The sequence below is a fragment of the Salvelinus alpinus genome, chromosome 29 (genome assembly GCF_045679555.1).
Source record: "Salvelinus alpinus chromosome 29, SLU_Salpinus.1, whole genome shotgun sequence".
NCBI lineage: Eukaryota > Metazoa > Chordata > Actinopteri > Salmoniformes > Salmonidae > Salvelinus > Salvelinus alpinus.
Window position 1 is genome coordinate 28146127 of NC_092114.1, and position 27881 is coordinate 28174007.

Consider the following 27881-nt stretch of genomic DNA (forward strand, 5'->3'; position numbering starts at 1 on the left):
CATGCACCAATAAGCTGAAACCACCTAAGAGAGTGGACTCTCAGGCCCTGGACGATGTAAAAACAGTCTGAAATCAGGTTATGGCTCTAGTGAATATTACAGTTTTTTTTTATTGCTTTGGAACTATTTTCACAAGTTTGTGGTACATTTTCACAACACTTAGCACAAAACTGGTCACATGTGTAACGCAGTCAGTCTTTCATTCCAAACCTGTCGTTGTGCATTCATTTGGATTGTAAACATCTCTCACCACACAACTATTGATTCAACATATATGTTTATTGTGAAATGTAATGAGAACACTGGTTTAATCACCAAAACACAACATATTGATATCTTTTCAATTTAGTCATTTTAACTACTAGTTAATCCAATAGCAAACAATGCCCTTAGAAGTGCTGAAAGTAATATGCTACAGTACTGTAGATTACAGTAGATTACACAGTTTTCACATTAGGCAATACACTTACATTATGCAAAAGAATTGTCACAAATCTATACCAATCAAAGGTGTGCTCAATGAAGACATCCTCTACAATCTTTCATGCAAAAAATGTTAACAAATCCTGATATAATTGCAACGGTCTCTAATCAAATATAAGAAATTAAATGAAAAAATTAAATAAATGAAAATAAAACATAACGCTTAGCACGCATTCATTTGCATCAAGCCTGTCTTGAGCATTTGGCCGATGTGTTTCATAGATACCTGGAGCCACTTCAAAAGGTTTCCGATTGTTGGTAGGCTGAGGGATGCCACATTGGCAAAGGTGTCATCGTTTTCCTCAACGGCCTGATGTATTTCAGACAACCGTCTGTCATTCCTGGCCCTCACCATTTCCACCACAGCCCACTCCTGCTGGTCGGTCAGCACACGGCCACGGCCAACAATATGGGTTGTTCTGTCAATTCTGAGGGTAGAACAGAGTATACTGTCAATAGATCCTACTGGAAGAATACTGGAACATGTTTTGTGAATTTACATGCATTATAATATGTCATTTGCTATAAATGTAATGGTAAAGCATAGTGAATTTCCTGCAGACTCACTGGTGTTCTTGGCGAAACGTTATCATGATCAAATTGACAGTTGATCTTTTAATCTGGCAGATTTGTCCATGGTAAGGCCTCTGTTTACCACATGGTCAACAAAGATGGCCCACGAAGATGGCCCGGACTTCATTAGACACAACAGTTCCCTGCCGTCTGCCTCCCTCTCTCTGTCCTCTTTAATGGGGCCCATGCCCACCTTTGACGGGCCCCTTGTCCACAAGCTCTTTCATTTCTTCCTCTCCCTAGCTGTCTATCCTGCTTCATGTTGATGGAAATTGCAAGTGTTCACATCCCCTTTAGCATCTATATGGTGACCAACTGTGGTTACCACTATGTGAAATCATTTAGCAATAATGAGTAGTCATTATGTATGCTTATCATGTATCCTACATGTCATTTAGGTGTTTATACTTCACACACATTTCTGTAGTTCTCAAAATCTGTATATAGTAGACAAAATAGTTACAAATCTATAGGTTTACCAAACGGTTAGTTTCGTGATTAACCATTAAGTGCAGTTGGATTATGTGATGGTCAAATATATTTAAACAAATGAGAAGAGAATCATGTGAACATTATTGTGAGCGTTGCATTGTGAAAGACAATGACTTTATATGAAAGGTATTTCTAGATGAAACACTGATCAGGTTTGATGAAAAAGTTACTGTGTGAGTTCATGTGTTGGACTTAGTCAATTGAAAAGGTGCTTAAAGTTTTGAAAAAACAGCCTTTTTGATCATCTGTTTGGAGTTGTCCTAAGAGTTGTGAAATAGTACCAAAGCAAGAAAAAAAGCAAAAAAAAGAGGCAACATGCTGCTCTGAGAAACAGACCTACAGTAAATGCAGTAGTATGGCGTTGATGTACTTCTCTAGATCTACAGTGGAGGTCCCTGTTGCTCATTAACTCCCTGGAGTCTATGTCCCAAATGGCAACCTCTTCCCTATGGGTCCTGGTCAAAAGCAGTGCACTAGATAGGGATTAGGGTGTCATTTGGGATGTAAACCCAGTTTGTTTACCTAAGGTCCATTAGAACTCTGGGCCTTTTCCCTTGAAGCACAGGACAGAGGTCACAGTAGTGTCAACAGCATTCCTTCACCTGGCCTGTGTATACGCAGGTGCAGAAGCAGGTGCATGAAAGTTACACAATGATTGGCTTGACTTCACCTCTCTTTAATAGCCATCACAATCACCCACTTTTTCATTCAGTTCTGAGTTACTGAGCACCTAACTAATTAGGAAGTCTTTCAATAAACTCTCTTAACCTCCATCAGACATATGAACAGAAGCCTTATTTACTTGCCAACTTATTTAAGAATACAACACAGAAACAATACTAAACAAGTGAATACATATAAAAACACTTTATTAATAAAAAGATTAAAGCATTGCCAAGTTACAAAGTTGAGTTTTCATAAAACGAGGATGACAATCTACTGCAGATTGAGGTCTTGACTTCCTCTCTAAACCTGAACAACGTTGGTAAAGGGAGTTCGCTCTGACCGACCTCTAATTAATCCAATCCTTAAATTGAAAAAAGAATAATAAAAAATAAAGCTTAAATATCACAGATTGGTGGTCTTGATAGATGACATCTAGTCTCCTATCCTCCTGAAGTTGAGTCGGGAGGTCCCGTGGTTTTTCACTGAGGGTTGCGCTTTGATTGAGGAGTCTACGACCCCTGGTCGGTTAGGCAATATGGATGGGCGTGTTCCAGGTCGTTTTTATTGCAGTCACACTGCACACATTATCTCATACTTCTTACAATGCCTGGATAAGTATTTATCTTGAATGTATCAGGAACCACATTAATATGATAGTCTGGCAAATCTTCTAAAATAGGTAGCATGACTGCTTTAAAGACGACCAGGAACGTGTCCTATACGAGATGGGGACTACAGGCTGATTGACATATACAGGCCACAGGATGCAGCAGACTTCAGAGTTAGACTCCTTGTTGGGTTGGTCTGCTAGTCCTCCTCTCCCTCAGACTCGGACTCTACATGAGAAAATAAACAGATTATTATTAAACAGCTCTTCTTAGTGGTGAAAATAGGAATTACAGGTGAGTGCTCATCACAGCCCAAGTCTACAGAATGTGTATCGTTCAGTTTGATTGATTCAACAATGATTTTCTGAAAATGCAATGGCCTTCTTTTCAGTTATTGATTAGGTTACCTGTAACTGTAACCTGTATTTAACCTGTAAATGTTACCTTCTTCTGCATTTTGCAGCCACTCAACAAACTTCTTCATCTGCTCGACAAAGACACCTTTCCCTTTGGTGGTGTGAGTGTCTTTGTACCACCTCAGAATGGCCTCCTCACTCAACACGTCAGCTGGGTGGAGAGAAGACAGAACAGGAACATTTAGCATAGCACCACAAGGAGAAGTTATGTGAAATTGGAATTTCAGTTTACTTCCTAAATTGAAACTGACCCCAACCCTGACTACTAAGACAAATGAATGAGATACCTTTGTTTTTTTTACATAGAAACTGTGAAACATTGTCCTGTATAAAATGATAACACTGACCTTTGTAGAAGAGCACCACTATCTTGGAGAAGGACTTCATGAAGTGGATATGGTCATAGCAGTACTCCTGGATCCTCAGTAGCAGCACCAGCTCTGACTGGCCCTGGGTGCTGAACGCTGCTAGCAGGGGGGCATAGTGCTGGAGGGGAGAGGATACACACCCCATCAACTGTCATTCATTCATGGTTGATGTTAGTGTTGTGCAGTACTTTGAGGTGTTTGAGAGCCTCCACAGTGACCAGCTCTCATATTATAGAGTGGTTGTGTTAGGAGTGAGTTAAATTATTAATGGTTGATGTTATGATGTACTTTAAGGTGTTTGAGGGCTTGCTCTGTGACCAACTCCTCCTTCTTGTTCCACTCCACAGCGTTCATGAGAATGTTCCACAGCAGACCAATCACAGCCTGCTCCTGGAGGTCACTCCTCTTCATCTCCTCCTTCACGTACACCACCATCTAGAACCACAGAATAATTCTTTACTGTCCATCATGTTGGAGAATGGAATTTATCATTTTTGCTTCTACAACCCAACCCAGAGACAAACACACCCCAATGAGGGGTTGAAAGCAGAGGGGGACGCAATGCAGCGCTCTTGGAGCTTGTTCAAGGGCACAAAGGCAGGACATGGTATCTGGTATTACACCTCTCGTATGGGGCAGTCCTGAGAGAGGCGCTCCTGCAGTTCTTTCTGCAGCTCCTTTCGTGTTCCCTGAGACTGCTGCACACGCATAAAGTCTGACAGCTCCTTCAGCCCCGCCTCATTGAAGTACTTGGAGAAGTGCTCCATGTTCTGCTTGTTGGCAGGAAACAACTCCTAGAGAAACAACAAGAAGTCTAGGCTCAAACAACTTCCAATGAGCTTCAACCCTACAAATTCACTACAACAGTTCCCTCTTGTGGCTGAAGCACTGTAAAAGAGTCTCTCTAACCTCTAGGCCAGAGGTTCCCAACCTTTTCAGTTCCAGGGACCACCAAAAGCTCGAGAACCACCATTTGAGGAGTCACTGAATTTTTTGACATAAGGTTCAAAACCACTGCTGTAGGCTACCTGCCTAAAAAGTGTTTCTTACCAGGAGTTTCTTATCCAGGTTAGCCTTCCTCAGGGCTGAGGTGACTGCATTGGCATCTTTCTCAGATATCCATGCCTTGAACATCTTCACCGCAAAGGATGCAGAGATACCTGCAAGATACCAATAACAGACAAGAGTAATACCTGCAAGATACCAATTACAGACAAGAGAGCAACTTGGAAGAAAGCCAGAGCTATAAATATATGGCAAGAATATATGCCTCAAGAACAACCCCCCCCACACACACACACCTTCCTTGACAACATTGTCACTGAAGAGGCTGGTGAGGATGGGTGGGGGCAGAGTGCCGTTAGCCAATAGGATACCAGTCAACATAGCCAGCTTGGTCTGCTCTGATTCGCTGAATGCCTTCAGGAACAGCAGAAGCTACGGGATAAAACATCAGGACAGGAAATTATGTAAACTAAAGACAATAGGGTAAAAAATATCTACACAGCTGAAGATATAAAGTCTAAACACAAGTACATAGGATAGTCCAAAACTGAAGTAGAACTGCTGTAGTGACTTCATACGAGCCTGTTTCCTGTGAATACTTTACCTTTTTGATTTCCTCCTCGAAGGCATTCTGCAGGTACTTGTACCTCCTGATAAGCTTGTTAAAAACCTACAGAAACACACAGAGGGACATGAGATTCAGTGACAGACACAGAGAGCTGGAACAGAGAGAGAGGGAGAAAGAGAGAGACAAACGGATCGTGAAAAACTGCAGTGACTTTAATCCAGGAGGATTATATAAAAATTATGTTGTCGTGGACACACTGGATACTCCCAGGGGATTGGTGGGTATTAGCAGATCTAATACCACTTCACTGCGGGTGTCTCCCTCCGACATTCCCTTCTACCCCAGTCAATGGTAAAACAGAGAAAGAGTATGTGTATGCATGTGTGCTCACGCATTCATGAACAGCCATGGCCTGTTCACCCCACTATCATCTGGAAAGCAAGGTCAGTACAGGTGCATCAAAGCTGGGACAGAGAGACTGAAGAACAGATTCCATCTCAAGGCCATCGGCCTGTTAAATGGCCATCACTAGCCAGCCTCCACCCAGTACCCTAAACTTAGTCACTGTCACTAGTCGACTACCACCCGGTTACTCTACCATGCACCTTAAAGGCTGCTGTATTTGATTGTGTGTGTGTGTACCAACCTGAGCATAGTGGCGGAGGTTGGCATGGTTCTCCTTGGTGGTAAACACACAGTGTTCTGTCACCTTGGTCTTGTCCCCCTCGTCAATGCGCGTCCCGCCGGGAGCTGAGACAGACAGTTATTTACATTACGATTGTAGTGATTGAGGGGGCAGAACCAGCACAGCCAGAGAGGGTAGTGACCCTGGTGCCATAAAGGTCAACACACCACTTCAATGACCATCTATCCTGCCCAGCCATAAAGCGATTAGAAAGAAGAGACGGACGAACAGAACGACGGACGGACATAGACAGAAAGACGTGGCAAGTCATCAGGGTCAAGGGTTAAAGCTTTAGCCCCATTAGCTAGCAGCATGGGTATGGCTATAACTGTAGAATAATCAGAGAGAGACCTACCTATCTACTCTATGTCCATGATTGATTGATGTAACAAGAAGTTGTGGATATCATGGAGATAGTGGAGCATAAGGATGGGAGAGATCAGACCCTGATGTACAGTAAATTAGTAATCACACGGTAACTGGATTATTACAAAACATTACTACATCCTTCACTACCCCTAAAAGGGAGACACTACCCATTCACAGGAAGGAGAGAGAGAGAGAGCGCTTTGTTTCCGCCTAGTCAATCATCTATTTACTAACATCTCTCCCATTTTCCCCCTTTATCTGTTCCACCCGAGGTGGCTGTTGACATAGGATTGTTGTATCTGGTTGGGATAAATGAGGATGTATATATGAGGGCTTAACTACTACACTATCTGAAGTCATAGAGGCCGACCTGTTCGATCTGGATCTAATGTCTACTATCCCTGTTGACTTCATAACTGCTTCATAGGACTGTGGTGGATTAAAAAAAACATAACTTACTGTATGTATTCATGCAAATATCATACCGTCAGTATTAATAGTGTGCCTGCATGAACCAGGTACCTAGCCTTCATGTTACTAAAGGCTAATGTGGTTCCCTGAGAGGCTGGCTCCTTTCATGTATCCCTGGTTTCCATCTGAGCTGCTGTCTCTCCCCTGACACTGCCAGGCTCTTACTATAGGAGCAGGGTAAACCTGTTATCTCTAATGGGCTTGACATGCAGTATGCAGAGACTGACACAGGCCCCATCCTGTGTGTGTGTGTGTGTGAGACGGAGACAGACTGACAGACTGTACATTCAATTAATTCTATAAAGATTACACACGGCAGGATGTGAATGAGCATGTGTTTGTGAGTGTGGTCAAAGACATACTCTTTGTGAGAACTCCATGCCATGTACACAATGAGTATGTGGGGAGAAAGACAGTGATTATAGGGTAAATCTACCAGCTTAGGTCTGCAGGGTCACACTGACCACCAGACAAAGGGTTCAGCATATTAATCAATGCCCCATCCCCCACCTCAATGAACACAAATATGTCCACAAATACAAAAAACTGTGTTCAAGTACCCTCATCTATTACTGAGGAATTGGGAGTTAGAACAAGTGAATACAATGAGCAGTCCACTGACACATACAGGAGGAACAATGTATTCGGTTCTCTGATATCAAAGACATCCTGGCCTAATGGGAAATGACCCTGGTAATCTGACAAAGCCAGCAGTGATCCGTTTGTCCTTGCCTGAGTGGACATGGTCATGCTTGGTGTCCTAGTGCGAATACTGATACGAAGGGACCAGGATGTCCCATTACTGAGCAGTGAGCTGAAACCAGGTGCAGATGACCATGATACTATAGCTACCTTAGTACAACACCTAGCAACCTCATCAAGCAGGGCAGACCTCTTGGTGTAATGGTTAAGATTATGTACCGACAGTCCTGGGACCTGGATTCAAGTCCCGGGCGGGCTGCCTGCTAAATTCAGCGCAATCCACTCACCGAGCATGCTCCCCGCGATGAGGATGTCGAAGAGTGTGTCGGCATAGCGACGGTAGTCGAGTCGGGACCCGGTCACGTCCAGGAACTTGGCTACAGCATCGAGGTCCCCTCCTGCTTCGTTGAGGCCCAGAATAATTGTGTCTCTAAAAACTGTGGGCTCAAACTTCTCCTTTTCATCTGGGTGGGGAGGAAAGGGCAGAGGAGAACATCCTTGCTGCATGTACACTAATGTGTGTTAAACCTTTAACATCAGAAAGTGAGGTATGGTAAACCATGCATAATACAGTAGATACCTTATGCCAGGGATTATCAACTAGATTCACCTGCAGGCTGATTTCTTTATTGAGCGGTTGGTCAGGGGGCCGGAACAATAATTACAAATAATTGGTAGACTGCAAATTGACCGCAAGAAGCCTAAACAGATATAATATTTGACTAAAACAATCACGCTTATATTTGTATACAGATTTTCCTAAATAAAAATCACTTGAAGCTTATTTTCACAATCTTTTACAATACAAATAAAATAAAAATGTGCTCAGAAAACTTGTCGGGCCAAATAAGACAGCCCTTCAGTTCCCCAGCCAAGCTGTGATGAGGACAAGGGACCCTGCCCTGATGGGACACTACTTAGCCTGGGGGAGCGTTAGCCTCCCCGATTAATCCCCTGTGTTTTTCACAAAGAACAGTGTCCAAACGATATCCCCTTCATTAACAGATCACTGGGTATCAACACACGGCTCAAGAGAATCAACAAGGTGCCCCACGAAGTATGAACCCAATGTTTTTACGACACTACACGTTCTTCTGCTCTGTGAGTAATATATATATATATATATATATATATGTATATATATAAAACGACACCCACTGCTTCTGGACTGGCAGGAAGTTCAGCTATAGCCTGGTCCCAGATCTGTTTGCGCGGTCATGTCTGGGAGTTGCCAAGAGAGCACAAACAAGAGAGCTGACATTCTAGGAACTTAAACATCTTATTGACTGGGAGCCAGCCTGGATCGCAGTAGGTGTTGTGTAAGAGGGAATGTCAAGCCACAACAATCCAAAGCTGCAAAAGAGAGATGAAACAGAACCCTAGAAGCAAAGAGTATTTATAGTCTGTTTATGTGTGGAGAGGACAGGAGAACCCTGCTAAACCTTTGCTGGTCCCTTACTAGGAAGCAGATCTTAATAGGAGAAATCTAAGCTAAAAGTGTGCATTGACACTCTGGAGGTCGTGAGACTCAAAAGATAATCAAGACATCTCACACAGTCTTAAAGAGGCAGTTGATTTAAGAAACGGGTTCAATTATTTGGTACTGCAACGTAACACTGTCTGCTGTCTTGACAACATATTGGTATTGCAATTTCACACCATGCATGTTGTCTTGCCAACATACTGTATGTGGTAAACATTAGGCATTGACATTGGGCGTTGACAGCTGTCTGTGGCTGTAACTCAACTCACCCCTTTTCCTGGTCTTGAACCGCTGGCCTGTTAGCACTGGCTTCTGTTGCTTACCGGTATTCATAAAAGTCCTGAGGAAGAGAACACACACACAGAATCAGGAAATGAGCAGACCATTAGCACTACAACATACAATAGTACCATTCCATTTAATGACAGAATATCTTCGTTTCTGTCAGGCCTATTGCAACAGCAGTCTGTAAACACAACATATTTAAAGGCCTGTAACATTATTTATGTGTTAATATGCCCAAAATATACAATGTCTGACAATTTACTAACAGTCAACAAACCATTTAATAAATAGTTTAAGCGCTTCAGTAAATCTCAGACCTTCAACACACCTTCAAAATGTCACTGAGCAGCCATTTATTTTCTACAGGCTTCCACAACTAAAAGTCAGATGTCTGCATGCTCAACCAGAGTCCAGAAGGCTAAAGGAACAGGTGAAAGCTCTATGCTTACCAGCTGTGAGTCCCTCTTAGCAGTGACAGTGAGTTATTTAGAGAGTTTCACTGAATTCCCTGTCAATGTCTAAGACTTGTCCTGCCTGTCAACCTTGTGCCCTGTGCTATATACTGTATATTGCAGGCTCATCCCAGTCCATGTCCCTGCAGCGTAAACTAGTCTCTCCCTGATTCGCTCAATCAATTTCCCTCTGAATCGCCCCCCTCTTTTTCCCCCTCGCTCTTTCTCTTAGACACGTGTCAAATTACAACAAGGACATGTCTGACCACAGTACACACACACACAAAGGTTCTTTGAGGGCACAGTCCTCCTTAGGACAGACATATACAGTCTGAGACAGGCCAGTACTAGAGGGTCAAGGGATTAAGGAACCTTATAATCTACTTTACCACACCAAGACATGTTGTCTGGAGGGGATTCCACAGAGCACACTGTAGTAACCTTGTCCCAGACCTGGATGTGCTTTAGCCAACTTCTGACTATGGGTGACATGTCGTAATTGGTACAACAGTGTCAGGGTACAGGCAAAAGCCAGGGTGACAAGTCTGCTGAATTAAAAATAAAATATTATATATATATATATATACACACGGCAACCCATCAACAAAACATTTCTGGACAGCTACTACACAAACATGCTGAGGATGGCAAATAAAATAGCTGAGGACCCCTCCCATTTGGGTTCAACTCAGAGTTTGCGCTCCTGCCGTCCAGGAAGCACTACAGACTCCCATGTGTGCCACACAAACTGATCCTGATGAACAAATAAGGAGAACAATAGGGACATGCCATCTCGCTCACCATTTCTCAGTGCATTCTCTTGTACCTAAAGCAAAAATTCAGACAAAGAAATATCTAATATCATGTTTGGCATGACAAGGAATGAGCATAGCAGAGAGGACTTGTCTGAATTCTACAGATGGGTTTAGGCTGTCTGTATCTGAAATAAAATAAAAGGTGTATTGGTCGCGTACACAGATTTGGAGAAGTTATCGCAGTTGCTCCAACAGTGCAGTAATAATAGATAGAAAACAATGTGCAAATAAACCAAAGTAAAAATATGTATTTATCAGAACTAGCAATGTCAGAGACCTTAATTAAATACAGTACCAGTCAAAAGTCTGGACACCCCTACTCATTCCAGCATTTATTTTGACTATTTTCTACAATGTAGAATAATAATGAAGACATCAACACGATGAAATGACACAATTGGAATCATGTAGTCCTTCCCTGTGTTTCCTGTCTCTCTGTGCCAGTTCGTCTTGTATGTTCAAGTCAACCAGCATGTTTTTCACGTGCTCCTGCTTTTTTTTTTTTTCACGTGCTCCTGAGTCCTTTCGGTTTTAACCTTTGCCTGTTTTTCTGGACCCCATTCCCGCCTGCCTGACCATTCTGCCTGCCCTGACCTCGAGCCTGCCTGCCATTCTGTACCTCTAGAACTCTGAACTGGTTTTGACCTTTGGTCGTGGACAGGCAATTCTCTTGCCTTCCCCTTTTGGATTGTTAATAAACATCTTGGACTCTAAGCATCTGCCTCCTGTGTCTGCATCTGGGTCTCCCCTTGTGCCCTTAAAATTGTACGTCACCCTATGGGACTCACAATCACTACCGGATTTGAACCAGGGATTGTAGTGTTGCCTCTTGCACTGAGAGGCAGTGCCTTAGACCGCTGCGCCACTCGGGAGCCCTGCATTGTACGTAAGAACAGCCCTTAGCTGTGGTATATTGGCCAAATACCAGACCCCCTCGGGCCTTATTGCTTAAATATACATTCCAAAATCATGGGCATTAATATGGAGTTGGTCCCCCCTTTGCTGCTACAACAGCCTCCACTCTTCTGGGAAGGCTTTCCACTAGATGTTGGAACATTGGAAGCAAGTCCCCCCAGCATTCAGCCACAACAGCAATAGTGAGGCTGGGCACAGATGTTGGGCGATTAAGCCTGGCTCGCAGTCGGCGTTCCAAATCATCCCAAAGGTGTTCGATGGAGTTGAGGTCAGGGCTTTGTGCAGGCCAGTCAAGTTCTTCCACACTGATCGACAAACCATTTCTGTAAGGACTTCGCTTTTTGCACGGGGCATTGTCATGTTGAAACAGGAAAGGGCGATGACCAGAAACTGCTGCCAGAAAAGTTGGAAGCACAGAATCATCTAGAATGTCATTGTATGCTGTAACGCTAAGATGTTCCTTCACTGGAAGTAAAAGGGCCTAGCCTGAACCATGAAAAACAGCCTCAGACCATTATTCCTCCTCCACCAAACTTTAGTTGGCACTATGCATTGGGGCAGGTAGCATTCTCCTGGCATCAACCAAATCCCGATCCGTCCGTCGGACTGCCAGATGCTGATAAATCACTCTTCACCGTTTCCACTGCACTAAAGTCCAATGGCGGCGAGTTTTACGCCTCTCCAGCCGACACCTGGCATTGCGTATGGTTATTTTATGCTTGCGTGGCTGCTCGGCTATGGAAACCCATTTCATGAAGCTCCCGACGAACAGTTCTTGAGCTGATGTTCCTTCCAGAGGCAGTTTGGAACTCGGTAGTGAGTGTTGCAACCGAGGACAGAATTGTTACGGTCCCGTTCTGTGTGCTTGTGTGTCCTACCATTGTTGGTCATAGAGCCATTGTTGGTCATAGACATTTCCACTTCACAATAACAGCACTTACAGTTGACCGGGGCAGCTCAAGCAGAGCAGAAATTTGATGAACCGACTTGTTGGAAACCTATGATAGTGCCACATTGAAAGAAACAGATCTTCAGTAAGGCCATTCTACTGCCAATGTTGGTCTATGGAGATTGCATGGCTGTGTGCTCGATTTTATACACCTGTCAGCAAAGGGTGTGGCTAAAACAGCTCATAAGGGGCGTCTCCACACACACAACCGATCATTAAATGTTTTAGAAAACCTACTCATTCAATTGTTTTTGTTAATTTTTACTATTTTCTACACTGTAGAATGATAGTGAAGACATCAAAACTATGACAACACATATGGAATCATGTAGTAACCAAAAAAAGTTAAATAAAATATTTTATATTGGAGATTCTTCAAATAGCCACCCTTTGCCTTGATGAGAGCTTTGCACACTCTTGCCATTCTCTCAACCAGCTTCACCTGGAATGCTTTTCCAACAGTCTTGAAGGAGTTACCACATATACTGAGCACTTGCTTTTCCAAATCAGCAGTCAGACTCATCCCAAACCATCAAAATTGGGTTGAGGTTGGGGGATTGTGGCAGCCAGGTCATCTGATGCAGCACTCCATCCCTCTGCTTCTTGGTCAAATAGCCCTTACACAGCCTGGAGATGTGTTTGAGTCAGTGTCCTGTTGAAAAACAAAATGATAGTGGGACTAAGCCCAAACCAGAGGAGATGGCATATCGCTGCAAAATGCTGTGGTAGCCATACTGGTTTAGTGTGCCTTGAATTGTAAATAAAATCACTGACAGTGTCAAGAGCAAAGCCCCCTACACTATAACACCTCCTCCTCCATGCTTTACGGTGGGAAATAAATGTGCGGAGATCATCTGTTCACCCACACCGCATCTCACAAGGACACAGCGCTTGGAACCAAAACTCTCCAATTTAGACTCCAGACTAAAAGAACACATTTCCACCGGTCTAATGTCCATTGCTCGTGTTTCCTGGCCCAAGCAAGTTCTTATTATTGGTGTCCTTTAGCAGTGGTTCCTTTGCAGCAATTCGACCATGAAGGCCTGATTCACACGGTCTCCTCTGAACAGTTGATGTTGAGATGTGTCTTACTTGGGCTGCAATTTCTGAGGATGGTAACTAATGAACTTATCCTCTGCAGCAGAGGTAACTCTGGGTCTTCCATTCCTGTGGCGGTCCTCATGAGAGCCAGTTTCATCAGAGCTCGATGGTTTTTGGAACTGCACTTGAAGAAACATTGAAATTCCTTGAAATGTTCCATATTGACTGACCTCCATGTCTTAAAGTAATGATAGCCTGTCATATCTCTTTGCTTATTTGAGCTGTTAGTTCCATAAAAATGGACTTGGCCTTTTACCAAATAGGGCTATCTTCTGTATACTTTTGACTGGTACTGAGAGTGAGTGTGTGTATATATAAACTCAGCAAAAAAAAAAAAAGTCCTCTCACTTTCAACTGCGTTTATTTTCAGCAAAATTAATGTGTAAATATTTGTATGAACATAAGATGTCTGTCTCACTTTTTATTGATCTCTCTAAGGCTTTTGATACAGTTGATCATGCTATACTAAGGCAGAGATTGTCGAGTGTAGGTCTTTCAGAGCATGCAGTTGCATGGTTTGCTAACTATCTGTCTGATAGAACTCAGTGCACTCAATTTGATGGGCTTATGTCTGTTAAATTGTCTGTCCTGAATGGTGTGCCCCAAGGCTCTGTACTTGGTCCTCTCTTTTTCACTATTTATATAAATGATTTAGACAAAAATGTCCAAAATGCGCAACTTCATTTTTATGCTGATGATACTATTATTTACTGTTGAGCCTCGTCTCTTACAAAAGCTTTCCAGAACTTGCAAACTGCTTTTTATACTGTTCAACATACCTTGTGTCACTTGAAGCTTATCCTCAATACTGACAAAACTAAATGGTGTTTTCTAAAGCAAGAAATAGACCTCGGAACCTTTCACCTATTACTACCTGTCAGGGCAAGGAGATTGAGGTTGTAACCTCATATAAATATATTGGAATTTTAATTGATGACGGCCTCTATTTTAAATTGCATATTCAACAAATTACAAAAAAATTGAAGCTGAAATTGGGATTTTATTTTAGGAATAAGGTCTGTTTTTCTTTTGAAGCCAGAAGGAGGCTAGTATCAGCTACATTTATGCCTTTACTAGACTATGGGGATATTTTATATATGAATGCTTCCGCTCATTGTTTGAGATCAATTGACACCCTTTACCATGGCACTGAGATGTATTTTAAACTGCAAAACCCTTACGCACCACTGCACTTTGTATACCAGGGTTGGCTGTCCTTCTCTAGTCACTCGTAGGCCCAGTCACTGGTATACTTTTATTTATAAAGCCATTTTGGGTTTACTACCTTTTTATTTGGGCATTTTTATTGTTCAGAAATGTGGTGGGTACTCTCTTCATTCGCTGGACTTTATCCTGCTAACTGTTCCAAATGTCGGAACTGAATTTGGTAAAAGGGCTTTTATGTACTCTGCGCCATCGTCTTGGAACACCTAACAAAATACTTTTAAACTGGAAGAACTTGTCCCGATTGGTATTTTTAAAATCACTGATGACTGATTCCCTGAACTGTCAATGTTTTTAATTTGCTGTTTTTGATTTTTTTTATACTCTTGTGAATTCTATGGTTTTTACTAGATTACAGACGAACAACATGAAAAACTACAAGTAATTTTTGTAATGACTTGGTGCTGCCCATCTTGGCCAGGACGCTCTTGAAAAAGAGATTTTAAATCTCAATGTAACGGCAGATTTCCTCCTCTTCGTCTGAAGAGGAGGTGTAGCAGGGATCGGACCAAGACGCAGCGTAGTAAGTGTCCATGTTTTAATATAAACAACTGAAGACACAAATACAAAATAACAAAGTAACCTAACCGAAAACAGTCCCGTGTGGCACAAACACTGACACAGGAAACAAACACCCACAAACCAACAGTGAAAACAGGCTACCTAAATATGGTTCCCAATCAGAGACAATGAAAAACACCTGCCTCTGATTGAGAACCATATCAGGCCAAATGACAAACCTAAACATAGAAACACAGAACAGACTGCCCACCCCAACTCACGCCCTGACCAACTAACTAAAGACAAAAACAAAGGAAATAAAGGTCAGAACGTGACACTCAATGAGCCCTTCCTGGTTAAATAAAGATAAAAAAAAAAGATTCAGACATAAACTGAACAAGTTCCACAGACATGTGACTAACAGAAATTGAATAATGTGTCTGATCAAAGGGGGTGGGGGGGGGTGGGTCAAAATCAAAAGTAGGTCAGTATTTGGTGTTGCCACCAGCTGCATTAAGTACTGCAGTGCATCTCCTCCTCATGGACTGCACCAGATTTGCCAGTTCTTGCTGTGAGATGTTACCCCACTCTTCCACCAAGGCACCTGCAAGTTCCCGGACATTTCTGAGGTGGAATGGCCCTAGCCCTCACCCTCCGATCCAACAGGTCCCAGATGTGCTCAATGAGATTGAGATCCGGGCTCATCGCTGGCCATGGCAGAACACAGACAGTCTTGCAGCTAATCGCGCACAGAAGGAGCAGTATGGCTGGTGGCATTGTCATGCTGGAGGGTCATGTCAGGATGAGCCTGCAGGAACAGCACCACATGAGAGAGGATGTCTTCCCTGTAACGCACAGCGTTGAGATGGCCTGCAATGACAACAAGCTCAGTCTGATGATGCTGTGACACACCGCCCCAGATCATGACGGACCCTCCACCTCCAAATCGATCCCTTTCCAGAGTACAGGCCTCGGTGTAACGCTCATTCATTCGACTTTAAAGGCGAATCCGACCATCACCCCTGGTGAGACAAAACCGCGACTCGTCAGTGAAGAGCACTTTTTGCCTGTTTGGTCCAGCGACGGTGGGTTTGTGCCCATTGGCGACGGTGTTGCCAGTGAGGACCTGCCTTACAACAGGCCTACAAGCCCTCAGTCCAGCCTCGGACAGTTGGTCTGAGCACTGGTGGAGGGAGTGTGCGTTCCTGGTGCAACTCGGGCAGTTGTTGCCATCCTGTACCTGTCCCGCAGGTGTGATGTTCGGATGTGCCAATCCAAACGATCAGCTGTCCGTCCTGTCTCCCTGTAGCGCTGTCTTAGGCGTCTCACAGTACAGACATGGCAATTTATTGCCCTGGCCACATCTGCAGTCCTCATGTCTCCTTGCAGTATGCCTAAGGCACGTTCACGCAGATGAGCAGGGATATCACATCTACATAATTATTTCAGACCCTTTACTCAGTACTTTGTTGAAGCGCCTTTGGCAGCGATTTCAGCCTTGAGTCTTCTTGGGCATGACTCTATAAGCTTGGCAAACCTATATTTAAGGAGTTGCTCCCATTCTTTTCTGCAGATCCTCTCAAGCGCTGTCAGGTTGGATGGGGAGCGTCGCTGCACAGCTATTTTCAGGTCTCTTTTGATCTGGTTCAGGCTCTGTCTGGGCCACTCAAGGACGTTCAGAGACATGTCCCGAAGCCACTCCTGTGCTGTCTTGCCTGTGTGCTTAGGGTCATTGCCCTGTTGGAAGGTGAACCTTTGCCCCAGTCTGAGGTCCTGAGTGCTCTGGAGCAGGTTTTCATCAAGGATCTCTGTACCGTTCATCTTTCCCTCGATCCTGACTAGTCTCCCAGTCCCTGCAGCTGAAAAACATTCCCACAGCATGATGCCGCCTCCACCATAGGGAGGGTGCCAGGGTTCCTCCAGACGTGACGCTTGAAATGGAGGCCAAAAAGTTCTATCTTCTTTATAAGCATGCTGAAAGTGTGCTCATTTGTTTACAGAGAATTAGCATTGGTTAAATTGAGATTTGAATGGAGCGAATTTGGAGCGGCAGTTTTTTTCCCATGTGAGCGTGGATCGGTTTTTAGCGGAGCGGTTGGAAAGATCTTGGTACAGCCCGACAGGATGTTCTCAATGCATCTGTAGAAGTTTGTGAGGGTCTTAGAGGACAAGCTGAATTTCTTCAGCCTCTTGAGGTTGAAGAGGCGCTGTTGCGCCTTCTTGACCACACTGTCTGTGTGAAGGGGCCATTTCAGGTCGTCACGGATGTGCCTGCCGAGGACTCTGACTCCAGAGGGGAGATTCTGTCATGCCACTGGCACCATCAGTCATAGTGAAATGTAATTTACTGACTAGCCTCCGGTTAGAAAAGATATCATCAAAACTTAACTCAGTGATAAAATGGTTGTCATTTATATAACGAAGCAGAAAATATTTCCAAAAGACAAATCACATTTAGCACTTCTTATTTGACATTGTAGGCGACTAAAATGGAACCTCGCATCCCTCACAAAAACCCATCAAGCACCTGTCATCAACACCATTACTGCCACTTATGCAGCATTGGAATAGTCTGACAACTGATTATTCAAAAGCATTATGCAAATCACTGATATGAATGATGCTTTCACAACATCTGGAAGCCTTCTTTACAACAATGAGACATATTATAAGCCTTAAGACATTATACAGGCTCATACATGCTTATTACAATCTATAAAGCATTATAGATGCAGGTGCAAGTGTTACCAACAAATCATATTTGATGTTTAGGGGTTACTTAAGGTTAGAGTGAGCCTCTTGTCTCCCTACAGCTCTGCACACTGTTTATTCTGTAAAAAGACCTCGAGAGCACCAGACAATACCCACGGCTTCAGTCTTTTTACCCCAGTGAGAGCACAGAGAGCTGGGCTAAGGACCGGTAGTCCGCCCTGGGGGATGGTGGAAGTGGTCCCAAGGCAATTATCAGTGTGGAAGATGTAAACAGGGCTCACCTGATGTAAACCTCCACACAGTTATGCGTCACCTCAGAGGTAACATTGTGAAAAGGAGAAGAAAATCTGAAATTGTCTGTGATGAGGCATTCAATCTGAATAATGTCCCTTTTCAATACCAGGTTGTCTGTGAAAAGGCCTATTACTCTGTTTTATCACAAGAAATGGGGGGGGGGGGGAATACAAATCAACCCTCCTTTCACAATATTACTCCTCTGTTCATTTAGGCACATAGACTGTTACCCTGAGATTTGGCTCTGTCACGAGAGACTCCTCTGTTAGTGGACCTCTTCTCTACTCCATTGATTCCATGACAGAGGACCAATTTGATGTGGATGGCTGCGCTAGTAACGTCGCTGACCAGTTTCATAACCACACGTAGATATGGTCAGTCACAACTACTAGGGTTGCAAAGGGTAGGACATTTTCCAGTAAATTTCCAGAAATGATCCATGAGACGTTAAGCCCTGGAATTAGGGGAATTTTGCTAAAATTAATTTAAAAAAAAGTTAGCTTATAACAGTGAACCTTTTTTGTGGGATACACATGAGGAAATTCTAGGTCTTGCGGCATATTTTGGTTAAACTATCCGCAATTGCATGCACAGTGCACTCTTCCATCACACGTACAGCTGATTCTCAAGATCTTGCACACTAATGAGATGCTATTGAGCCCACACTACTATACTGTCTGAGCCAAGGACTACATGCTTTCTGGTAAGTTTTGATTACAATACTGGGTGGGGTGAATATAATTTTATATGACACCTGATTTTTTATTAACTAGTAAATAGTAGCCTACAGCAACGTGTGTTTAAATCATTTCTAACTTGTTAACAATATCTGCTAGTTAGTTTTTGCTACCATGTGGGTTTTAGCTAGCTTGAGCCTGCTAACTGCTTCACCCGTTTCCATACAGGTTTCATTTTAAATCATTTATCTTACAAAAAGGAGTTGTGTACATATGCAAATACTGTGCCAAATCATATGTGAAGAATGCAAAGACGCAGAATCATCTTGCCAAGTGCATAAAGTTCCCTCAGCGCTCACAACAAGCAAACTCTGACAAAAGTCCCTCTACTTCTATTCGAGGTGAAAAAGACACCTTATTGATAGCAGCAGTTTATGGTCACACTGGAATTATACGTTTTTCTTTACTCAATGGAGGAACATAGTCAGAGAAATGCTGATGAATGTCTTGCTCGAGCTGTGTATGCAACTGGTTCACCTCTGATTCTCACAGGCAATGTGTATTGGAAGAGATTTTAATGTTTTTCTCCCAGAATACACACACCTCCCACCAGACATGCTTTATCTACTAATTTGCTGGATGCAGTTCAACAGAGTTCAAGTGAAGGTCAAGCAAATCAGAGAAAGCAGACTGTTGCAATCATCGCTGATGGGTGGTCGAATGTTCGTGGGCAAGAAATAATTAACTACATCATCTCAACCAGTATTCTACAAGAGCACAGACACAAGGGACAACAGACACACTGTTCTCTACATTGCAGATGAGCTGAAGGCAGTCAATGACCTTGGACCACAGAAGGTATTTGCACTGGTGACAGACAATGCTGCGAACATGAATGCCCATTGGCTGTGCTGCTCATGCATTGAATCTGCTCATCAAGGACATCGTGGTACTGAAAAAAATGTATACACTCTACAAGACAGCCAAGGAAATGGTTAGGTATGTGAAGGGTCATCAAGTTATAGCAGCAATCTACCTCACCAAGCAAAGTGAGAAGAATAAGAGCACCACATTGAAGCTGCCCAGCAACACCCGTTGGGGTGGTATTGTCATCATGTTTGACAGTCTCCTGGAGGGGAAGGAGTCTCTCCAAGAAATGGCCATATCACAGTCGGCCGATATAGACAGCCCCGTCAACAGGATCCTCCGGGATGATGCATTTTGGGAGAGAGTGGTAAGCAGCCTGAAACCTATAGCAGTAGCCATTTCACAGATTGAGGGAGACAATGCCATCCTGTCTAATGTTCAGACTCTACTTGCAGATTGCGCCAAGCAGAGGAAATTCTGAAATACATCAAAGAGTGAAGACTTCTGCCTAAAGCCCATACACGCTGCAGCGTACATGTTGGACCCAAGTATGCTGGCAAGAGCATCCTGTCTGGTGCAGAGATCAACAAGGCCTATGGTGTCATCACTACCGTGTCTCACAACCTTGGCCTGGATGAAGGTAAGGTTTTTGGCAGTCTGGCAAAGTACACTTCCAAGCAAGGGCTTTGGGATGGAGATGCAATATGGCTGTCATGCCAACATATCTCATCAGCCACCTGGTGGAAGGGACTGTAGATCCGAGGTGGTTTCCCCTGTTGCCTCCATCATCCTCCAAATCCTGCCAACGTCAGCCGCCTCAGAGCACAACTGGTCCTTGTTTGGGAACACACAGGCTGACCAATACAACGGTTGAAAAATTGGTGGCCATCCGGGCAAATTTGAGGCTTTTTGAGCCTCACAACGAGCCATCCTCAACAAGGTTGGAAAGTGACAGTGAAGATGAGGTCTCAGAGTCTGATGTTCAAGGAGGTGAACATTGAGGTCCAGGGAGAAGACATGGAAGCCTGAGAGGAAGTCAACCAAAGTCAAGAAACTAAAGCTATCATTTTACAGATGCATGTTGAAAACCTTTTTGGGAAATGTGATGGATCATTCAATATTCCCTTTCTTTTGTTGTTCAGTGAAATCATCCCATGTGAAGAGTCAACTAATTTAATTAAAGTTCAATTCATAACTAAATAGTTAAAAAAAATATATTTATATTGGAAGGATTTAATCATTTGCAATTATGTCTACGTATGATAAGGTGAAAGGTTTGTTTGTCTCCATATGATATGGTTAATATATCCAATGCAAAAAAAAATCTAGATTTAAATGGTATTAATATTAATTTGCATACATTTCCGATAATTCCCATATATTCCCGTTAATTCCAACGGAAAGTTTCCACCTGTGAATATTCCCCAAAATGTGCAACTCAAGTCACAACCAGTGTTTTCAAAAACAACACACCCCTCATGATTTCACGTCAAACCATGTGCATTGTCACCACCAACACACGTCTACCTGCCACCAACATGCACACATGGACACATATCAAACTTTATTAGTCACATGCACCAAATACACTTCACAGTGAAATGTATGAGCCCCTAACCAACAATGCAGTTTTAAAAATGAGTAAGAAATAAAGGTAACAAGTAATTAAAGAGCAGCAGTTAAATAACAATAGCGAGACTATACACGGGGGGGTACCGGTACAGAGTCAATGTGCGGGGGCACCGGTTAGCTGAGGTAATATGTACGTGTAGGTAGAGTTATTAAAGTGACTATGCATAGATGATAACAAAAGAGAGTAGCAGCGGTGTAAAAGGGGGGGGGGGGGGGCAGCGGCAATGCAAATAGTCTGGGTAGCCATTTGATTAGATGTTCAGGAGTCTTATGGCTTGGGAGTAGAAGCTGTTTAGAAGCCTCTCGGACTGGTCACTACGGTAGCGCATGCCGTGTGGTAGCAGAGAGAACAGTCTATTACTAGGGTGGCCTTCCTCTGACACCGCCTGGTGTAGAGGTCCTGGATGGCAGGAAGCTTGGCCCAAGCGATGTACTGGGCCGTATGCACTACCCTCTGTAGTGCCTTGCGGTCGAAGGCCGAGCAGTTGCCATACCAGGCAGTGATGCAACCAGTCAGAATGCTCTCGATGGTGCAGCTGTAGAATCTTTTGAGGATCTGAGGACCCATTACAAATCTTTTCAATCTCCTGATGGGGAATAGGTTTTGTTGAGCACTCTTCACGACTGTCTTGGTGTGCTTGGACCATGATAGTTTGTTGATGATGTGGACACCAAGGAACTTGAAGCTCTCAACCTGCTCCACTACAGCCCCGTTGATGAGAATGGGGGGTGTACTCTGTCCTCTTTTACTGTAGTCCACAATCATCTCCTTTGTCTTGATCACGTAGAGGGAGAGGTTGTTGTCCTGGCACGAAACGGCCAGGTCTGACCTTGTCCCTATAGGCTGTCTTGTCATTGCTGGTGATCAGGCCTACCAATGTTGTCTCATCAGCAAACATGGTGTTGGAGTCGTGCCTGGCCGTGCAGTCATGAGTGAACACGAAGTACAGGAGGGGACTGAGCATGCACCCCTGAGGGGCCCCCGTGTTGAAGATCTGCGTGGCAGATGTGTTGTTACCCATCCTTACCACCTGGGGGCGGCCCGTCAGGAAGTCCAGGATCCAAATGCAGAGGGAGGTGTTTAGTCCCAGGGTCCTTAGCTTATTGATGAGCTTTGAGGGCACTATGGTGTTGAGCTGTAGTAAATTAATAGCATTCTCACATATGTGTTCCTTTTCTCCAGGTGGGAAAGGGCAGTGTTGAATGCAATAGAGATTGCATCATCTGTGGATCTGTTAGGGTGGTATGCAAATTGAAGTGGGTCTAGGGTTTCTGGGATGATGGTGTTGATGTGAGCCATTACCAACCTTTAAAAGCACTTTATGGCTACAGATGTGAGTGCTACATGAGTCCTTTAGGCAGGTTACCTTAGTGTTCTTGGGCACAGGGACTATGGTGGTCTGCTTAAAACATGTTGGTATTACAGACTCGGACTGGGAGAGGTTGTACGCACAGGCTTTGTAGGCCTGTACAACTGACATTCAATGACCAAAATACAATTCCTGGAAACAGGCAACAGTTGCCAGAGAATGCTGACGGGGAGACGCAAGAGCCTCTGTGGAGCTCAATGTTTCTGATAAGAACAACAGAAAGTGTGTGTTTGTATGAGAGGATGACAGTGAAACGTGACTACATAATAAACAGACTGGTCTCATAGATTAGACATAACATAGTAAACATATGATATGTTACATTTGGTATGGTTAAATAAGACAGTGGTTAAAAGATGGTTAAAACAAAAGTAGAGTGGTTGGTCAGGCTGGATGGCTAGGTGTATAACGCCAACGTCTAGCAACCCAAAGGTTGAGTTTGAATATCATCAGGGACAACTTTAGCATTTTTCAACTACTTACTATATTTTAGCTACTTAGCATGTTAGCTAACCCTAACCGTAACCCTTTTAGCTAAACCTTCTCCTAACCCTAACATTAACCCAAACCGCTAACCCCTAGCCTAGCTAACATTAACCACCTAGTTAGAATTTTGTAAATTCGTAACATTTAATGCAAATTGTAATTTTTAACATATCATACGATTTATATCATATCATACGATTTATATTCAGAATAATACGAAATGCTCTGAGATTAGGTTGGTATAAAATAATGCACCTCAATAAGTGAGTGAGAAAGACACACTTCACCTCCATGAATTAATGCCTGTGCCCTATCATATTGTAGGTTAGCATTTTGTCATGATTGTTCTGGAGGAACTAGCTAGCATAACCACATAAAATCTGATTTTAAACCTAGCCCGAACCTTAACCGCACTGCTAACCCTAAAATAAGACTCAAAACCTAATTTGTGTTTCATGAAATTTTACAATACAGACTATTTTGACTTTGCAGCTGGCCTATCTAAGGGGAAATAGCTCAGTTCTTCCTCAAGGACAAGCCTCATGATTCAGACTTGATTTTCCCTTACGGATAAGGTATCAACCACTACAAAAACGTAAATGAATTATAATCCACATAATAATTCAAATTTCCTGTTGCTGCTGTAGCAAACTGTCTCAAATGAAGATCCTACAGTCAAGTGAGCAGCATTTAGCCAATGCAATCCCAAAGAGCTCAGCGGCAGAGCGGTTACCTCGATCGTTATTCTTGGATCACTGATAATGTGTACATGATTATTTTATACATTTAACTAGGCAAGTCAGTTAAGAACAAATTATTATTTACAATGACGGCCAAATCCTAACCCGGAAGATGCTGGGCTAAATTGTGGGCCGCCCAATCACGGCCGGTTGTGATAAAGCCTGGAATTGAACCAGGGTATGTAGTGACGCCTCTAGCTCTGAGATGCAGTGCCTTAGACCTCTGCGCCTTTCGGGAGCCCCGAGGGTATCCAATTCCAAATGCCAGTCTCGTTCTCCAGTAGGCTATTAGGTATTTGGAGGACGTGGGCACTATCATGTCACAAATAATGTTTATAAAGCTTCTTTAAAATGATACATAATAGGTAGTAGCTACATTGTACAGTAAGTAGCCCATGCCCGTAGTTATCTCCAAAACTGCCCAACCCCTGCGCTCACCTGTAGCGCACCTCATGGTGGGCAGAACCAGCTTGATATTTGTCGAATAAAACAACTTCTGTAAGAAGTACTTACGACGAGCAACAAAAACATTTTTAGGAGAGTGTAAGGCATGATTTCAATTCCGTTACATGACTAAACTTGTCACAAAATCTCGCCAAGCTCATCAAGTTTAACAGTTAAACCTGAAATAATATTACATCTCACGATGTGCAATACTTGAGGGACTTACCCTGCAGTGGTTGACTCTACAACAAGTTGAGATAACCGACGAGAAGAAGAATAGTCACTTATCGCAGCGTTGGACTGACCACTTGAAATACAGCCGGGATAAACCAAAGACGCCAGCATAGTGGAATCCAGACAGAATTAAATATACCAAACGATTACATTAACATACAGCGATCTTTGTACTTCAAATACATTTATTACAAACGATTTTGATTATAAAGAATAATAATATATGTTCGATATACATGCATGACATTAACGCATTTTAAGTTATGAACATTCTGTCACCGCTTTCTTCACATTGTGGTGTAGTCCAAGGATGGTTTATTTGTTTTAGAAATTTGGTGAAGTAAATCACCTTTTACTGTCGTCATGTCAAATGGAGTGACGAGTTTGGGATAAATACATATCCACAGCAATATATTGTTTGTCAACACTTGTGAACTCAGAGAATATTAATTACATGTTAACAACAAAGAGAATGGCTGCTCCCAAGAAAGGCGATCTTTCAGCACACGAGCGGGATATATTTAAGGTTATTGCTGCAGGTAAATTGCTTGTAGATTTTTTTTGCCTGACTTTATAAACACGCTTTTCTGTTATTTTCATTTTTCAGTGCATTTTGCCACAATGTTGTCTTGCGTTGTCACACCAATATGATTAAAACAATTATCCACAGGCATTTTTTCTTCTTGCATTTTCAGTAGGCTACATTTTTGCTGTTGTCATGTATACTCCCTCATCCGGCCTCTAGGTCATCAGGCTGCTGATTATCCCGCACACCTGTCACCATCGTCAAGCGCACCAGCGTCACATGACACTCACCTGGACTCCATCACCTCCTTGATTATCTTCCCTATATCTGTCACTCCCCTTGGTTATTTCATCAGGTGTTATTGACTCTGTTTTCATGTCGGTGCGTTGTTTGTGTTTCGTGTTGATTGGGTTGTTTATTAAAACACTCACTCCCTGTACTTGCTTCCCGACTCTCAGCACACTCGTTACAGCTGTAATAATTTTATAGTAATCATTTCAATAGCCTAGGTTACTTCCCATAGTAGTCGCAATATCATTATGACAAATTAAATATTTTAATACCAAACTGCTGGAGTGCAGCTGTTTTCACAATCGCTATTTCTTGCCAAATTGTAGAGTATACCTATGGGGAGAGAATGAGAGTTTGCACAGATCATTTATAAGAGAGAATGTATGAGATCGAGGTATTGCATGTTTCAATCTATATCTAAAATCTCTCTCAGGTGATGTGCAAGATGTTGTAGAGCTGCTGGGCTCCAAGGACGTCAGAGTCAACTCTCTGATGTATGGATGGGGCTAGGGAGTCTTGTGGAAAACTCTGACAAGGTTACCTGTGTTGTTTGTGTCTTTTGACAATGCTGAGATGAGATTTGTCATTCATTTCCACAAGATGTCCTTGTACCAGATCCAGATGCTAGCCATAAATACCCTTGAGATGTTTAGAATATTATAAACCATAACTGTCATTTAAAAGTGAATTTCACTAAAATCCTCTACACATACACACTAATAGTTTTGACATAGTTAGTGACACAAACAAATAGAGTGATGTAATTGGGATGATGTAGCCATAGAGACATGTATAACATGTGGGTGTAGGCCTGCAGCATATGTTTCCCATTGTTTTGTAGACATATGGCTAAGACTCTTAAGGGCAGGATGCAGTACTCCAGGACGTTCCATAATAGCATCACGCTGCCACTAGATGTAACCCACAGACTACTTCAGACCACGTCTTTGTGTGTGTGTATGTGTTGTGTCCAGTCTGTCAGAATCAGATGGGAAAGCAGAGATGACAGTATATACTTTGGTGCCGCTGCCCACTTTAGATCTGTCTAAAGATATCTATCTGTCTGGACGTGAACGCAGGACACAGAGAGAGGTACTACTGTAACACTCGCAGACCTCTGCTATATAAGCCTGCTGGCTAAAGTCATGTTTCAAGTTTCACATTTTATTAGTTGTATGTGCAGGATACACATGGTATACATCGTCCAATGAAATGTTTACTTAAAGTCATGTTACGGTCAGGGCAGTGCACCAATGTACAAGAATAGTCTTATCTGTTTTGACTGTCTAACCATACACGACTGTCTAACCAACCATACACCTGGTGCATACACCTGGTGGCTGTCATTTGTAGGCTAGATGAGAAAACCTAGTTATTTACAAGTGTTTTTCTGAGTCAGTTATGAAGTCATAGGAGAGTGTGTTTATTCAGTAGCATACCAAGTGACCAGTCAGTACTCAGCTTGTGGTTTCTGCCACAGTGTCTCTGTGAAGGTTAGTGCTTCTTTACGTAATAGGACTTCAGTTTGTTGAAACATTGGAAAGTGTTCATTTGTTTCTCTTGAACAGCTTTGTTTGACATGGGGAATCTCCTCTCTAGAACATGAGCTGTGACGGCTTCACTCTCACACACTCTTAGAAAAAAGGTGCTCTCTAGAACCTAAACGGGTTCTTCGGCTGTCCCCATATGAGAACCCTTTGGAGAACCCTTTTTGGTTTCAGGTAAAACCCTTTTATTCCAGATAGAACCCTTTCCACTGAGGGTTCTACATGGAACCCAAAAGGGTTCCTCAAAGGGCTCTCATATGGGGACAGCTGAATAACCCTTTTGGAATCATTTTTCTAAGAGTGCAGAGTAGCTTCCACTATTGGAGCTCAGCAGGATATACAGTACGTTATAGAGTGTTTATATAATAGAGTACTACGAATACGATGGATTGTTACGTGCTAAATGGAATGGTGCGTGTGGTAAGGAGCAACCAGGCCTTTCTTATTCTCTCTGTCTCTGTCCATCTTTTTCTCACTTCTTTTCAGATTGTGGGATCATTAAGTATTAGTTTTGTACTCTTCTTCCTCTCGTTCTCTCTCTCCCTCGCTCTTTATAACTCTTTCTCTCTCGTTCTCTCTCTCCCTCGCTCTTTATAACTCTCTCTCTCTCTTGTTCTCTCTCTCTCCCTCGCTCTTTATAACTCTTTCTCTCTCGTTCGCTCTCTCCCTCGTTCTTTATAATTCTCTCTCTTTCTCTCTCGCTCCGTCTCTCTTTTTCTAACATTCTCTGTAACATTTTCTACCCCCCCCCCCCACCCCCCCAGCTGGTGCTTCTGATCAGGGAATGCCCTCTGCTGGTGGACGTGGGAGCATTAGAGAAGTGTTACCACGTCATGGACCTGCTGTGTGAGCAGTGTGTGAAGCAGCAGGATATGAACGAGGTGCTGGCCATGAAGATGCACTACATTAGATATGTTCTGCAGAAATGCA

At 43.1% G+C, this 27881-nt stretch overlaps 1 protein-coding gene and 1 long non-coding RNA gene across 5 annotated transcripts; one reads left to right on the top strand and one right to left on the bottom strand.

Annotated features, from left to right (window-relative positions):
* Positions 1 to 2400: 2400 nt before the first annotated feature.
* Positions 2401 to 24881, bottom strand: LOC139559448 (eIF5-mimic protein 1-like). Of its 4 annotated transcripts, XM_071375495.1 has the most exons (12): positions 24580 to 24881; positions 9159 to 9229; positions 7694 to 7870; positions 5826 to 5929; positions 5216 to 5281; positions 4908 to 5043; positions 4657 to 4766; positions 4230 to 4400; positions 3895 to 4041; positions 3586 to 3724; positions 3267 to 3389; positions 2401 to 3050 (listed from the first exon to the last, which is right to left on the bottom strand). In XM_071375495.1, exons 1-12 carry the CDS (start codon positions 24696 to 24698, stop codon positions 3022 to 3024), a joined length of 1392 nt encoding a protein of 463 aa, XP_071231596.1. In that variant the 5' UTR covers positions 24699 to 24881; the 3' UTR covers positions 2401 to 3021. The 4 variants fall into 4 exon arrangements, with proteins under 4 accessions (XP_071231596.1, XP_071231593.1, XP_071231595.1 ...); XM_071375492.1 differs by having other exon boundaries at positions 4657 to 5043; positions 24580 to 24875; XM_071375494.1 differs by lacking the exon at positions 24580 to 24881 and adding an exon at positions 24348 to 24426 and having other exon boundaries at positions 4657 to 5043.
* A 53-nt stretch (positions 24882 to 24934) lies between these two features.
* Positions 24935 to 25546, top strand: LOC139559449 (uncharacterized). The gene is made up of 2 exons (XR_011671760.1): positions 24935 to 25126; positions 25333 to 25546. It is a non-coding gene; the product is annotated as an uncharacterized lncRNA (long non-coding RNA).
* The last annotated feature ends 2335 nt before the right edge of the window (positions 25547 to 27881 follow it).